This window comes from Globicephala melas, chromosome 16 (assembly GCF_963455315.2).
Source record: "Globicephala melas chromosome 16, mGloMel1.2, whole genome shotgun sequence".
Lineage (NCBI taxonomy): Eukaryota > Metazoa > Chordata > Mammalia > Artiodactyla > Delphinidae > Globicephala > Globicephala melas.
The window spans coordinates 77,709,346-77,725,977 of NC_083329.1; the positions used below are offsets into that span (position 1 = coordinate 77,709,346).

The 16,632-nt window shown below is 37.7% G+C and overlaps 1 protein-coding gene across 1 annotated transcript in view; it reads left to right on the forward strand.

Moving 5' to 3' along the window:
* LYST (lysosomal trafficking regulator) overlaps positions 1 to 16,632 on the forward strand; it is a 176,714-nt gene that overhangs the window by 93,462 nt on the left and 66,620 nt on the right. Inside the window, exons 27-31 of the mRNA XM_060286129.2 lie at positions 1,474 to 1,640; positions 2,751 to 2,903; positions 9,204 to 9,395; positions 11,093 to 11,268; positions 12,972 to 13,178. Coding sequence (XP_060142112.1) covers positions 1,474 to 1,640; positions 2,751 to 2,903; positions 9,204 to 9,395; positions 11,093 to 11,268; positions 12,972 to 13,178 — 895 coding nt within the window. The remainder of the gene's footprint in view (positions 1 to 1,473; positions 1,641 to 2,750; positions 2,904 to 9,203; positions 9,396 to 11,092; positions 11,269 to 12,971; positions 13,179 to 16,632) is intronic.

Sequence of the window (16,632 nt, forward strand, 5' to 3'; positions counted from 1 at the left end):
TTCCATCATTTTCAAAAAACTTGGTTTAAAAAAAATAAGCTATTTATATGACGTACTTTTAGGTATTTAGAACCTGAAGACAAGGTGAATAAATTTAACTGTCCTCAAATATATTTACCAAGCTTCCACTATAGTCTTATAAAAATTATTATCCCCATCAGGAATAGGAAATTGAGGATTAGAGAGATGTAGTAACTTGTTGCAGATCACACAGCTAATAAACAGAGAACTTGAGGCTGAATCTTCTCACTTCAGAAGCCTGTGCTTTACAGTCACCATGCTCTCCCACTTTTAGCATGCTGTACCGCTGTCTACTACCATAAATGAATTTCTAGTAGCGAAAAGTACATTGGCAAATGGCTGCCCACCCAATTGATTAACAGCTTTAAAAAATACGTTAGGCAATTATATTTTTATTTGGGTTTTGTACCTTCAGTGTCTGCATTTATGATGTACAGTATAACATTTTTATTAGCATAATGTTAAGATACACATCTCTAGAAGCATCATCTTACTGCACGTTAAAACATTAACTATTAACTATATTTTTGCAGAGAAGGCAGAGCATATCCTCGGTGACTCTCTAGGCAGGGAGGCTCCTGGGTGCTAGAGAGGACAACTTGTGGTCAGCTCAGTGCAGGTTTTATTGGGCACCTGTTTTATTGAGGATCTGTGTGCTGGGCATATGAGAAATACAAAGCATTGTATTCCTCAAAACATTTAGTCTTGATTATAGTACAGTGCATGAAATTGGTGGAACGTGGGAAGAGTACCAGCAGGCTCCTGCTAAGAGCAGTTTGTTGCTGTTGTTGTTTTAAAGAAACTGTACTTACAGAATGTCCTTATATGCCACTCTGTTGATTGCCGCCTCCCCCGAATTTACCATTTCTAACTCTTGCTTGATTTTGAAAAAGTAAGTGGAGAGGCTTAATATCACACATTGAGGTAGATTATCAAGGTTAAAAATTGAGGGACAGAAGATACTAATTCATATTTATTAGGTAGTTGTAAGTGATTAATATATACGTTCAAATCTGTATCTCTTTTAATCCTTAAAATAAACATACATTGTGTAAGTGAGATTCAGAGAGGTCAGTTAATTTATTCAAATTCACCACTTCTGTGAAGCCTTCTCAGAATATCCCTCTTCATGCCCACAGAATCTTCACCTTTAGTGTGTTGGGAACCTGCCAGTGCTTTCCCACAGTATCTTGTGTAGCCTCTGTTGTTACGTTTACCACCACTTACTGGTTATAGTTATCTGTTCACTTGTCTGGTCCTTTGCAAGCTGAATTTTCACAGGAGTCAAAGCGTGTCTTCTTATTTCTGTTCCTAGCGTGTAGTTTATGTAACCTGCCATAGAGTAAGCATGGATAAATATCGAATGAATGCATGAAAGAATGAATGAATACTGGCAGAACAGGAATTCAAACCAGTTCTATTTGCCTTAAATTATTTGTTCTTTTTCTTTAGCGTTCCTTTGAATGAATACAGATTGCTTGCTTGTGATCTGCAGCAACTTTTCATAGCAGTTACAATTCATGCTTGCAGTTCCTCAGGCTCACAGTATTTTAGAGTTATTGAAGATCTTATTGTACTGCTTGGATATCTTCAAAACAGCAAAAGCAAGAGGACCCAAAGTAAGATCTAATTTTCATGGATTTGTGGGGGGCAGTTGTATAATAGCCAAAAATGTTAGTAGAGCCTAATCTCTTTCTCTGGCTTCTCTAGAGAGAGTGGGATAGAGGAGAGAAACTGTTTTACTGACAGTTCATCCTTAACTTTGTTTACTGGCTTTAAAAAGAAGCCTTTTTAAGTGGCAAAAATTTTAAAGTGATGCCCTGATGTAATTAGTAGCTGCCAACACATCACTAAAAGAAGCTGCTAGGACTTCCCTGGTGGTGCAGTGGTTAAGACTCCACGCTCCCAATGCAGGGGACCTGGGTTCGATCCCTGGTCGGGGAATAGGTCCCACATGCATGCCGCAACTAAGAGTTCGCATGCCGCAACTAAGAGTTCACATGCCGCAACTAAGACCTGGTGCAACCAAATAAATAAATAAATATTTAAAAACAAAACAAAACAAAAAAAAAAACTGCTGATTTTTCTTACCAAGTAGAATGAAAAGTCTTATGCTGAATAGTAACATAAAACATTAGTTTTCTTTAGTGGCAAATATTATAGTGAATAGGAGGCAGAAAAATGTGAGAATTTCTGGTTAAACTTTTGCCTTATATATTAAAAAGGCTGTTCTTTAAAACAATTATATAAACGAAATAAATTTGTGAGCTAGTATTTTTCTATTGAACTTTTTATAGTAATCATTTGGAAATTTGCTTTAACATTGCTTTTAAAGATAGTTAAGAAATGTTTACAACCATTGAGAACCCACGTTGATCAAAAATTTTAAATTTATCTCTAATAAAATATTATTGGCAGGTTTTTTTTTTTTTTTTGCGGTACGCAAGGCTCTCACCGTTGCGGCCTCTCCCGTTGCGGAGCACAGGCTCTGGACGCGCAGGCTCAGCGGCCATGGCTCACGGGCCCAGCCGCTCCACAGCATGTGGGATCCTCCCGGACCGGGGCACGAACCCGTGTCCCCTGCATTGGCAGGCGGACTCTCAACCACTGTGCCACCAGGGAAGCCCTATTGGCAGTTTTGATATTGCATAAATGTAAGAATCAATTCAATTTTTTAAAAAATTAACAACCACATAGCTTGAAAACATTCTAGTATCTTCTGTTTTTAGATATGGCTGTTGCACTACAGTATAGAGTTCTCCAGGCTGCTATGGAATTTATAAGGACCACCGCAAATCATGACTCTGAAAACCTTACAGATTCATCTCAGTCGCCTTCTGCTCCCCATCATGCAATATTCCAAAAGCGAAAGAGCATTGCTGGTGAGTGCTGAAATAATGTTTTAATACTTAGAAATGGAAGGTAGCTTGACTCCCCTGTATTCTGATGGCATTCACATTTGAAAACATTTCTTTGTTTCAAAAGCTAAACTATAAAGTTTGAGAAGGTTTTCCTCCCAGAGGAGGAAAACTACTACTTTCCTACTGCTTTCTTTTCAGTGCTGTTCTCATTCAGTTATCTCTTGAGCACCTGCCTTGTGCCAAGCACTGTGTTAAATGTTGACGATACAGTGATGAAAAAAATAAAAAGACACAGATTCTTCCCTTCTACCGTAAAGTAGTAGAGAAATGTAGAAGGTAGGAATAGAGACCGTAACAGGGCAGCCTGATTTCCATCCAGAGTTAGGGAAGCCTCTGAGGAAGTGGGATTTCAATATAAGGGATGAGAAAGGAGTTAGCAGGAGCCGGAGGAAGAGTATTACAGGGAGAATGAACAGCTGATGTGCAGGTCCTGGGGCAGGAAAAAATTAAGGTTGTTCAGAGAACTGAAAGAAAGCCATGTAGCTGAAGTATAGCCCTTGATGAGATAGTGCTGCCAGATAAGGCTATACAGGACAGCATGAACCAGATCACGTGTCATCATATGGGCCATGTTAAGGAGTTTATTAGATTTTATCCTAATGGGAAGTTGTCAGAGGTTTTTAAGTAGCTGGCATGACATAACCAGATTTTCATTTTGTAAAGACCATTCTGGTTTCTGTGCAGAGTGGATTAGAGGAAACTAGGAAAGGTAGTGGGAAGTGCAAGGAGGAGGCTATTGCAATAGTCAGGGCAGGAGATGATGGTGGCTCGGATATGGTTATGTTATACACGTGACTTTAGGGCTTGCTGTAAATGAGGACATGTCATCAAATTCTTATTTTTAATATTGTTAGACTTATTGTTTCCACAAAATCTGCTCTGACCTATATACACATTAATTCAGAAAGATAGCATAAACACCCCCCACACATACACATTGGCTCTATATAGGCACACACACACACACACACACACACACGTCTGTATATACTGGACATAGGTGCATGCACGCGCACACACACACACATACGTCTGTATATACTAGACATAGGTGCATGCGCGCGCACACACACATATATACGTCTGTATATACTGGACATAAGTACATGCACGTGCGCACGCGCACACACACACACACATACACAAATATATATATGTCTGTGTATACTGGACATAGGTACATGGGCGCGCGCACACACACACACACACACATATATACGTCTGTATATACTGGACATAGGTGCATGCGCGCACTCACACACACACATACGTCTGTATATACTGGACATAGGTACATGCGCACACACACACATATACATCTGTATATACTGGATGTAGGTACATGCGCGCACGCACACACACACACAGACACACACACACACACATATATATATATACGTCTGTATATAGTGGACATAGGTACATGTGCGCGCGCACACACACACACATACGTCTGTATATACTGGATATAGGTACATGCACACACACACACTCACATATATATACACGTCTGTATATACTGGACATAGGTATATGCGCACATACAGACACACACACACACACACACACACACACACACACACACACACATTTCTCCAAACAGAGGACTTGGTAAATTGTTTGAAGTTTAATCACCCGTACAGTCTTGAGGGCTTTTAAATCCAAATCTTTCTTCTACCTGAGTTAAACTGCTTCACTGTGGTCGGTGCTATGCCGAAGTTTAAAACCACGTGAAACACTCATCTGTAGAGAAAAGCTATCAAATATACATTGTTTCGCAGGAGTATGTTTACATTATGCTCAATGAAAGTTTATGTAAATAAAACTTGTAAAGCATCCACGTAACTAAACTTATCTCCCTATACATCCTTCCTTAATTTATTTATTATTTTTTAACATGTTTATTGGAGTATAATTGCTTTACAATGGTGTGTTAGTTTCTGCTTTATAACAAAGTGAGTCAGCTATACATATACATATGTCCCCATATCTCTTCCCTCTTGCGTCTCCCTCCCTCCCACCCTCCCTACCCCACCCCTCTGTGTGGTCACAAAGCACCGAGCTGATCTCCCTGTGCTGTGCGGCTGCTTCCCACTAGCTATCTATTTTATATTTGGTAGTGTATATATGTCAATGCTACTCTCTTGCTTCGTCCCAGTTTATCCTTCCCCCTCCCCGTGTCCTCAAGTCCATTCTCTATGTCTGCATCTTTATTCCTGTCCTGCCCCTAGGTTCTTCAGAGCCAGTTTTTTTTTTTTTTTTTTTTTTAGATTCCATGTATATATGTTAGCATACGGTATTTGTCTTTCTCTATCTGACTTACTTCACTCTGTATGACAGACTCTAGGTCCATCCACCTCACTACAAATAGCTCAATCTCGTTTCTTTTTATGGCTGAGTAATATTCCATTGTAAATATGGGCCACATCTTCTTTATCCTTCCTTGATGTAATATCTGAATATAATCTCTCCTCATGAGCTTCCCTCCCAGTTGTGCCTCTTTTGTCCCAGGTGGAATTCCACCTTTTACCAAGTCTGGCAGTAGTGCTCAACTGCCTGCATGCCAAAAGGTGACTTTTGGACCATTTTCCCTTTGCAGGATTTCTTAGATAGTCAGAGACTGCTTAGATGGAATTCACCCTCTTTGACAGAGGAAAGTATACCTTTACTACCTGCACAAATGCCTGCTATTTCTTCCTTCTTGACGTTTCTCTTTCTCATATCTGTTTCTTCCCTTTTCTATCTAGTTCCCTGGTTTAGTTTATGATCAGCTTGTGCCTGGGCTAACACAGCGGCCCTTTTGCTATTTTCTGTTTGGTCTGTGATTTCTCTAACAGTCTGTCATCTCTCTCTTTTATGTACTAGCGCTTTTATCACCCTAAGCCTAAGAGCCCCGCAGAGCTCCACGTTTGTATTATTTATTTTTTCTTTGTGTGAGTCATTTTAAAGTGGATAATAGACTTTTAGTCCTTTCTCTAAACCATTCTCCTTTTTGTTCCTGACTCCTCTAGCCTCTTCTACTGGGGCTTATATTTTTCACACTATCTAAGTAAATGCAGTTACCGTAAGGCCACATGAGGCTTATAGAATCCTAAAAATTTTGAACTTGATAAAAGACCTTGAAAGTCATCCAGTCCAGCTTCCTCATGTTGCAGATCCACCGAGGCCTAGACTTAGAGACTGCTGGAGCGAGGCCCCTGCACCCATCTCTTTGTGTCCTACCTAACACCCACTCCTTCCGGGTCTGTTGTATCTTTGTGTCTCTCTCAGGTCTCTCCCAAGAATTCTTCCTGTTTTAAATACTACCTTATTTAAATTCTGTCATTGTGAATCCAGTTTATAAAACTCCACTTTATATGTGTCAAACTGTTGCTTTGTATTTCCTTCCATGTTGTTTTACACATGTATTTGGCAAAGCTTGTGTTTTATTTGTTGAGTATTAGTCAAAAATTATTGTCAAAGGTGTGTTGGCCTTGTACACTGTCGGAGCAAAACATACACAGTGCTGAAGCTCCTCTGCTTCTGAGCAGTGTGGTTATTAAAAACTCACCTAAGTCCATTTGTTCATGATACTAAAGTGACTGAGAGGGATTTATATTTCCATCATTTAGATCATCAACTGTTCCTTCAAAGGTTTCATACAGGCTGTTCTCATTAGTGGCAGATGTTTGGAGGGATGTTTTTTCCTGGATAGACTTGTTCAGCGTTTACTGAAAACTGCTGAGACGGCTGGCGTCTCCAACCCCACAGCCGCCACCCCCTGCACCTCCCGCAGGCCTTGTAGGGACAGCTCCTCTTGTGGCCACACACCAGTTTTTGATGGCAGACAGGTTCACTCAGGCTGTGAATCCCAGGATATCCATGGCCTGGGACCAGCGTTTCTTCAGCAGCACTTTGGCCACATCTAGATTGTGAGTTCTCATACTCTTGGAGGCGTTAGGTAATATTTTATTGCCAGCTTAATTTTCTTACAGCCTGACTCGTGTACCATTCTGCTCAACAGCTCCGATGGTTCCCTACCACCCAGTGAACAAAGTGCCCATTCCTTAGTGTCTGTGTGTTTTTTTTTTATGTACATAGATATGTATAAGAGAGAGAGAGAGAATTCCGCTTGAATAGTATCATCACTATTTAGTATCACTCAACCTTCTGTTTGTAAACTGATTTATATTTCAATATAGTATACTTTTCCATACAATATAAATATTCTTATATTTAATGAATGCCTAATAATCTGTTAGATTTGCCATGATCTTCTTCCCAACCTTCTTCCCTAACCATTATCAATAAACAAAGGTATTTTTTTTACTTGTTTGTTTTTGCTATTATAACAGGATAGCAATGTACATTCTTACATGTATATTTTTTCCCTTGTCTGCTTATCAATATAAAAACTTTACACATCACCTTAATACACAAAGGAAGAAGTAAGTGTTAGGGTATTATTTAAAGAGCTACACATACATTTAAACTGTATGTGTGTGTGTATATAGATGTATATCGTGTTATTGATATAATTCACCTACCAATGAATTTCCTTTATATTTCAACCATTAATAACAATACCAACTATTAACTTTTAATTCTTTGTATGAGGCAGGCATTGTGTTTCACGTACATTATTTTATCTAATCCACAGAACAAACCTCTTTATCCATTCATTCAGCCATCAGATACTTATTGAGCATCAGCCATGTATCAGTTATGATTTCATCTGGTCTCATGGAACTTATATTTTACTGGAGAAAATGGTCAATAAGCCTGTAAACAAATATACTTAGTGTAGTGTTGGATAGTGATAAGTATCTGCCTGTGAGGTAGGCTCTATTTTACTTTCTAATCCACATCTTCCATATTAGGAACCTGAGGCTTAGAAAGCAGAGTATGTGAGGCCACACCAGCTCAATGCAGCATCACAGCCTGACTGCTGGGATACCCTCCCCCTTTTTCAAGTACATAGAACTGAAGAAGACGTAACATGCCCTTATTTGGTGTATTGCTGCATCTCTGAATTGTGATTATCAGCTGCTTATCCAGCATGAAAGCTGTCGGAGATGTAGACGTTTGGAAGAATCTGCTTAAGCTAAGGACATCATCTGATAATATTATTCTTGAATATATCCCAGATATGAATGTTTCTTCTTCTTATTTGCTTCATTTTTGTCTCAGAGGTGACTCCACCTACCAAAATGTATTAACTGATAAAAAATACTGATTACCTAAAATACTGGACAATCTAAAATGCTATTAAAATATTTACATATTTTGCAGGACGAGTCATTAAAACCTTTTGTAAGTAATGTGTACAGAGGCTATTTGTGGACTTTGATATATATGCTTTCATAATTTAAAAAAGGTTCAATTCCAACGAAGGATTTCATTATTCCTCACCTACCAAGACGTCATTTTTGTTCCTGTGGTCAACTTCCGATGCCCTTCTCCTTCAGTCCATTAAATCAAGACTCAGTCCCCTCCTTTTCTCCTGGATCCGCTCCCTGTGTGGTGCCTTTCAGAGCAGGTGCAGTAACGATGCAGGAACCCCATTCCTGCCTCTTTAACCTGAGGAAACATTTCTCGGGAAATGCTTTTGAGGATTGAATCCCACGTGATGCATATGTTCCAAATCACTTTAATATCTGGGCTCTTCACTTTATTTGGCTGATTTCTACTATGTCACTATATACACTTTTCAAAACTAATTTATAAAATTCAGCAATGTTAATTACCCAGAAATAGTAATGTTCATGCTAAAATGTGATGTGCTTTAAAAATCTGTTGATTATTTTGGAATACAAGGAAGTGAAACAGTATTTGAAAATATTTTGTCAAGGCATTCTGAACTGTATGTGTGTGTGTGTGTGTGTGTGTGTGTGTGTGTGTGTATATATACACACACACACACACACACACACACACACACACACACACACACACACACACACACACACACACACACATACCCCCTTCTAACAGTTCGAGTTTTTCAGAGGACTAAAATTTTGCCAAATGATATCCACCCTACTAAGCTATGTCACAAGCTTCAACGTTCTTGTTTAGGACTTTGACATCAGAGGTACTGTTGCACTTCTTCAAAGAGGGAAAACATAATGCTCTCTTAATCACTCTCTTTCCTTTGTATAAATTACTTTTGAATTAAATAAGGTTCTTTTCATGGTCTGATAATCAAAAAGTTACAGCAGAAATAGTTTCTTTGGTCCTTGTTAACTCTGGCATTTGACGTTTTCATTTATATACTTGAAGGTCCTCGAAAATTTCCCCTTGCTCAAACTGACTCTCTTCTGATGAAAATGCGTTCAGTAGCAAGTGATGAACTTCATATGATGATGCAACGGAGAATGAGCCAGGAGAATCCTGTCCAGGCAACCGAAACAGAGCTTGCACAGAGACTGCAGCGGCTCACCATTTTAGCAGTTAACAGGATTATTTATCAAGGTAGGACTAGAGAATAAATATGTTCTTACTCAGATATTGAACTAAAAGGAAAATAATTTAAGAGAGAACTGACTAGGTTTCAAATTTTTTAACAGCATTATACTTTCATTGTTAGCATCCACACTAGTAAAAGAATCTCTCATTTGGAACTAATAGCCTTGAATAAAATTCCACTTTTTAATATGTTAAATGCTGGCCTAGACTGACCATTGAAGTTTAAAATAGTACAGCACCTCCAATATATTTTTTTAAACTTTTCTTTGAGATAATCATAGGTTCACATGCAGTTTTTAGGAAATATTACAGAGATCCTGTGTACCCTTTACCCAGTTTCCCCGATGGATCTTGCAAAACTATACTCCAGTATCAGTACCAGGATATAGACATCGATACAGTCAAGAAAAAGAACATTTCCATCACCACAAGAATCTATATGTTGCCTTTTAGCACCGCACCCATCTTCCTACCACCCCCATCCCTTCCTCAGTCCCTGGCAACTATCAATCTGTTCTCCATTTCTATGTTTTCATCATTTCAAGCATGCTAAATAAATGGAATCATACAGTACGCAGCCTTGTGTAGGACTGGCTTTTTGCACTCAGCATAATTCTCTGTAGAGTCATCCTAGTTGTTGCACGTATCAATAGTTTGTTCCCTTTTTGGTTTTGATGAGGAGTAGTCCATAGCATAGATGTCGCAGTTTAGTCATTTACCTGTAGAAAATTGATCTGGGTGTTTTTCAGTTTGAGGTTATTACAAATAAAGCTAGCTGCTATAAACATTTACGTAAAAGTTTTTGTGTGAACGTGCGGCTTTCCTTTTCTGGGATAAATGTCCAAGAGTGCAGTTTCTAGGTTGTACGGTAGATGTGTGTTTTGTTCTTGTTAAGAAACTGCCAGACTTTTCTAGAGTGGCAGTATAATTTTATATTCCTACCAGCAATGTGTGAGTGGTCCAGTTCTCTTCACGTCTTTACCAGCATTATGAGTTTCACTGTTTTTAATTTCAGCCATTCTGATAGGTAATATAGGGGTATAGCCTTGTGGTTTTAATGTGCGTTTCTACAGGGGCTAAATGATTTATATATTTATGTATAAACTTTAATACCTACAGAAACCACTAAAAAGCTATGCAGAGAAATATACTCAAAAACACTATAGATAAGTCAAAATTCTAAAAAACGTTCAAGTGACACGCAAGTTTTTTTTTTTTTAACTTTTCTAATTTATGTTTGGGGCAACCAGCCTCCAGGGTGAACTGTGAAATTGAACCATTTTTATCACATGCATGGCATTTGATGGGATAGCGTGTCCAGTGAAACAGGTCTGCACATCTGTCTAATGTAAATATCACATGGTCTTTATGTTTAGTTTGTACAAGAACCTTTATGACTTTTATCATTTTTCAGTTTAATTCATCTTCATTAGTAAAATAAATCTTTAGTTTAGAACTGCGTGACTTATGTATGTTTAAATTTCTACACTGTTCTAGGTGAACTCATTTTCTCTAGTGTTTTGTATTTTCTACATCTAATGCACCTACTACACACTTATATTGTGACAACAGAATCAGAAATTACATAGAATATTTTTGCCAGCATCATTATCATTTGTTATGGCTAGTGATTTGACTAGTTCAAATTTGACTAACTTTTTGACTTGATTTGACTAATTTTTTATTCGTCTTTTAATTCAAAGAGTTTAATCCAGACATTATTGACATTTTGAGTACTCCAGAAAATGCACCTCAAAGCAAGACCTCAGTTTCCCAGACTGAAATTTCTGAAGAAAATATTTATCATGAACAGCCTGCTTTCAATCCATTTCAGAAAGAAATGTTCACATACCTGGTAGAAGGCTTCAAAGTATCTACTGTAAGTAAATTAATTACATGGGAAATGTTCATTCACAGAAAAGGATCAGGGGTTTTATGTGTCTGTATTATATGTTTTCAAAATCATTTCCTACACTTTCACAGCATTTTCTGAAACTCAGACAACTTGAATGTTAATAACAGAGTAAAATGTATTGCTAATTTACCCTTTCGAAAAGGACTCACTTCATGCAGCATTGTTTTTAAGTCTGTAACCCAACAACCATTTTCTAATGTTGTAATTTTGTAAATAAGATCAGCATCAGAAAAGAGTAGGAATTTGATGATTACTATGAGGTTTAAACTAATAACCTGTTTTTAACGGACTTTATTTATAGCTACCTACTCTAGAATTATTATTGTGATGAATAATTATGAAGTGTAGATGTTGCCTTAAGCATATCCAACACCTTCAAAGTGACACAGAGAATACTGACAAGCGTCAGGCTCCATTTATCATCAGCTCACTTAGGGTTCTGTGGGCCACTTACAGTTGACCATAGGGAACAAATTGGTCAGTACACTCCGTAGATACCAAAGGCTAATCTAATTCTAGCAGAACTCATAAATCATGATTCTGCCAATCTCTTAAATCTAAACTAGATTTTGTTGTCTGCCGGTTCCACTTAGAACTGAATCATTCACACAGAGCCCTTAGGACTAGGAGTAATTGGAGAGCCATTTCCCAAACTCAGAATAAACTCTAAAATGTACCGATTCCAGTTTTTAAACCAGATGCAGGATATTTGATCAGGATTGGGTTAGCCTTAGTGGGACCACAATCGAAACAACTTATTTGGTTATTTGTTAGGGGATATTGATGGTCAATTTACATGCAGTTCTTAATTTGTGACAATTATACTCAACGTTTTAGTACTAATTCAAGTCTTTATTATGAATCCTTTCTCTTTTGTATTGCAAAATCAATGTAGGCTTATCTACCACTATTCTTTGATGGTTCTTTTTTTTTTCCTTTTAAAATTTCCAAGCCCTAGGTAATTTTTTTAAGCGGCTTAGGACTTTAACTTCTTTGTCTCTCCTTTTTAAAATTGTGGTAAAATATACATAACATAAATTTTGCTATTTAAGTGTACATATCAGTGACCTTAAATCCATTCACACTGTTGTGCAACCATTACCACTATCCATCCCCAGAACTTTTTCCATTATCCCAAACTGAAACTCTGTACCCATGAAATAGTAACTCCCTATTAGCCCCTCCCCCAGCCCCGATAAACCACTACTCTGCTTTGTCTCTATGACTTTGACTTTCTAGATACCTCATATAAGTTATCATACAATATTTAATATAATATTTGTCTTTTTTGTATGTGGCTTATTTCATGATTCATTTTAGTAAAATGTTTTTAAGTTCATTCATACTGAAGCATGTATCAGAACTTTCTTTCTAAGGCTGAACAGTATTCCATTCTGCGTATATACCACATTTTGTTTATCCATTCATCCATCAGTGGGTATTTGGGTTGTTTCTACCTTTTGGCTATTTTGAACAATGCTGCTGTAAACATTGGTGTACATCCATCTCTTTTAAACCCCATTTGTATGGATGTATATGTCTTTCTAATTTCAACTGTTTAAAAAATTCTGGAGTAAAACATGTTCTGTGATTTTTAGGACTGTGTTGAGGTTAGGATATTATTGCTTAAGAAGTTTGATCCTAATTCATTTCTGTTTTAATTTAAGAGTTCAAGTAAAGCCAGTGGTTCCAGACAGCAGTGGGCTAAAATCTTATGGTCTTGTAAGGAAACCTTCCGAATGCAGCTTGGGAGACTGCTCGTGCATATTTTGTCACCAGCCCACCCTTCACAAGAGAGAAAGCAAATTTTTGAAATAGTTCGTGAACCAAATCATCAGGAAATACTACGAGACTGTCTTAGCCCATCCCTGCAAGTAAGTACCCCAGTACTTCGTAAGTAAAAACTATTGGTCAAATATAAAACTGTACAAAACAAGATCTGAAATTAAACTGTATTTTCATGCCAAACACCATAAATTAGTTTTCTTACCAAATAAATATTTTCTGAGGTCTTTCTTCAGATGCTCTTTACCAGAGTCAATTTGACCTCTCTGTTTATTCCCCATTTCCTTTTCCAGGGTTTAAGAAGTTCTGTATCTGAGTTCTTATAAGACCCATTGTAGTTCGTTACTAAATCTTGAAGTGTTTTCTTTAAGAACTGTTTGGAGACTTTTTTAAGCATTATATTATCCATGAAACATCTATAGTGAATAGCTCGAACAACAGTACATATAACATATTTCAAAAATATTTATAGTAAGTTAAAACAAAATATATTTGTTGATCATCTGGAATGATAAACTCAAAATACTTAAAGAATTTTAAAGTCTATAAATTCTATCACTTACCTAGCAATAGATGGAGAATTTAAATGGTACAGCCATTCTAGACAGCTGTTCAGCAGTTTCTTATAAAATTAAGCATACCCTTAACCTGTGACCCTCAAATTCCATTTTTAGGTATTTACCTAAGAGAAATTAAAACGTATGTCCATAAAAAGACTAGTAGAAGAATATCCATGGCAGCCTTTTTACTAATAGCCAAAAACCGGAAGTAACCCAAGTGTCTGTCAGTGGGAGAATGTGTAACTAAGTTGTGATATATTTATACAATAGACTACTATACAAGCAATAAAAAGGAACAGACTACTGATAAACCCACCAATGTGGCTGAAGCTCAAAATCATTGTGTTGGTGAAAGGGACAGCCAAGCACAAAAGAGTAGACATTCTGTGATTCTATTCATATGAAGCCCAAGAACAGGCAAAATTAAGATATGGTCATAGAATCAAGCAGTAGTTGTCTCTGTAAGGAGAGGGGCAGTGAGAAGGGGAGTTGATTGGAAAGGGGCATAAGGAAACTGCCTGGGGTGATAAAAATGTGCTGTATCTTAGTTTGGGTAGTGGTTACATGGGCGTATGCAGTTGTCAGAACTCGTAGAAATGAACATTTAATGTCTATATGCTTTATCGAATGCAAATTATACCACTATAAATAAAGTATTAGATGATATTTAAGAAAGGACAGGTATCCCTTTTACATCCCTGGGAAACTCAGATTTATCATACTAAGAACCAAAAGGTTAGAGATTTGAAGTGATACTTTTAAGGTGCTCTTTCCGGAATTGAGACTCTCTCAGGTGCACTAAGGGCATTGTCTTCCCTTCCCAAGGCAGAAGCATGCCTAGCCCATAGTTTCCTTCTATGGAGGATTCAAAGAGATGTTCTTTCATTGTTTTATACTTAGCAAAGCTGCCGTTGCTCTGAATCCAGCCCTGATATCAGTTCCCAGTCCTCTCCTACCAGCCTCCCATCTCTACTGCTCCATTTCTGTTGGTGGTATCCTTACTGCTTTCGGCTTGAAACATTGGAACTACAGTTGACTTTCTTCTCTCTTGAATCCATTTTATTACCAAGGCCAGTTATTTGTCTAGTCCTGCCTTTCTCTATAGTCTGCCCACCCATCCTAGTTTACACTTTCACCCCTTATGCTTGAATCACTAGAATAACCTCCTCTCCACCTCAAGACCAAAGAACTCTATCTGATAGTTTTTTTAAGGTTTATTATGGCAACATTCAAGCATACCTAGAAGTTGGGAGAAATCAGAAAAAGAACCCCACATGACATTACGCAGCTTTAATTTTTCTTTGTAGTATTTTGAAACAAATGTCAGATATCAAATCATTTTACCTGTAAATACTTCAGTATGTATCTCAGACTGATAGGACTTTGTTTTAACTTATCACTCTCTGTGATTGTAACCCAGCGTTTACATTTTCCCAGTTTTCTTATATTTTTTTAAATAGTTCTCTTGATTCTGGACCCAAACAAGGCCCTTACACTGCGTTTGTTTGATGTGTGCTACATCTTTTTAATTCTGGCAGTTATCCTCCCCAACCTTTTTTTTTTAATGTCGTGTATTTGTTGGTGACGCTGGGTCATTTGTTCTGTAGAATTTCCCACATTCTGGATTTGGCTGATTGCATCCTTGTGGCTCTAGATCTAGAGGCTTGACTAGATTCCAGTTCTTGATTTCATATTTGCCTTTGTGCTTGGATTTTTAAAAGAATACTTCAGGAGTGCTTTGCGTTTTCCATTACATCATGGCAGGAGACCGAGAATGTCTGGTTGCTCTGCTCTTTGAGATGGTAGCAGCCTGATTCATCCGTTGTGAAGTTCATCCTCAATCTTATTTATTTATTCATTTATTCATTCATTCATTCATTTATTGGCTGTGTTGGGTCTTCGTTTCTGTGCGAGGGCTTTCTCTAGTTGCGGCAAGCGGGGGCCACTCTTCATCGCGGTGCGCGGGCCTCTCACTGTCGCGGCCTCTCTTGTTGTGGGGCACAGGCTCCAGACGCGCAGGCTCAGTAGTTGTGGCTCACAGGCCTAGCTGCTCCGCGGCATGTGGGATCTTCCCAGACCAGGACTCGAACCCGTGTCCACTGCATTGGCAGGCAGATTCTCAACCACTGCGCCACCAGGGAAGCCCCATCCTCAGTCTTTAACCTAATAGTTTTAGCAGCCATACAGCTGCCAGGATCCATTTTTTGATTAGGAGCTGCAAAATAGTGATTTCTCTACATTTCTCATTCCACCAGCATCTGTTAGCTCTGATTCTTCTATTGGGAAGAGTATTCCCTTATCAGCTCTTTGGCTACCCTGAAATATAGTCTGTGTAGGAAAGGCAAGGTAAATGCTTGCTTCTTTCCTCTGTTTGTTTTTAGAATAATAAGTTGGTGCCCTGGCAACCTTTAATTTTTGTATTTGTTTTTATTTTTGAGGTCTTGTCATGAACTCAGGTACTTTTTAATAAATTTACTAAGTAGTTTCACACCTGTTCAGATTAACACCTCTGTAGATTCAAGTTGTTTTATCCTTTTAACATGGCCTTTTTAATTTTTAACAAGTTAATATGATTAACTTCCTTCCATTCTGGAGCAGAAGAATGTCCCAGGCTCATCTTGTACATTTCCTTCCCTGGGCCTGGAGCCAAACTCTTCCCCCAAGAAGCCCCTATTTCCTTGTAATGAGATAATAGTATTTAGAGACTATAAAGCTAGGGACTAGGTACGTTTATTTCTATTGGGTTGTCATTTCTTCTCAGCCTTTTTAGTGAACAAAGCTAAGAATTGTGTATTTTTTTAGGAAGAAAAATAAATCATGAATTCATGATTTTCTTGGATTTTATGTTTATATTTCTTTTTATTAATGTTGATAAGCTTAATTTCTGATGACATTACCATAATTACTTATTTGTTTTATCTATCTTTAAAACATTTTCAAAATAAGATGACAACATTGTCACTTATAACAAATCTACTGAATG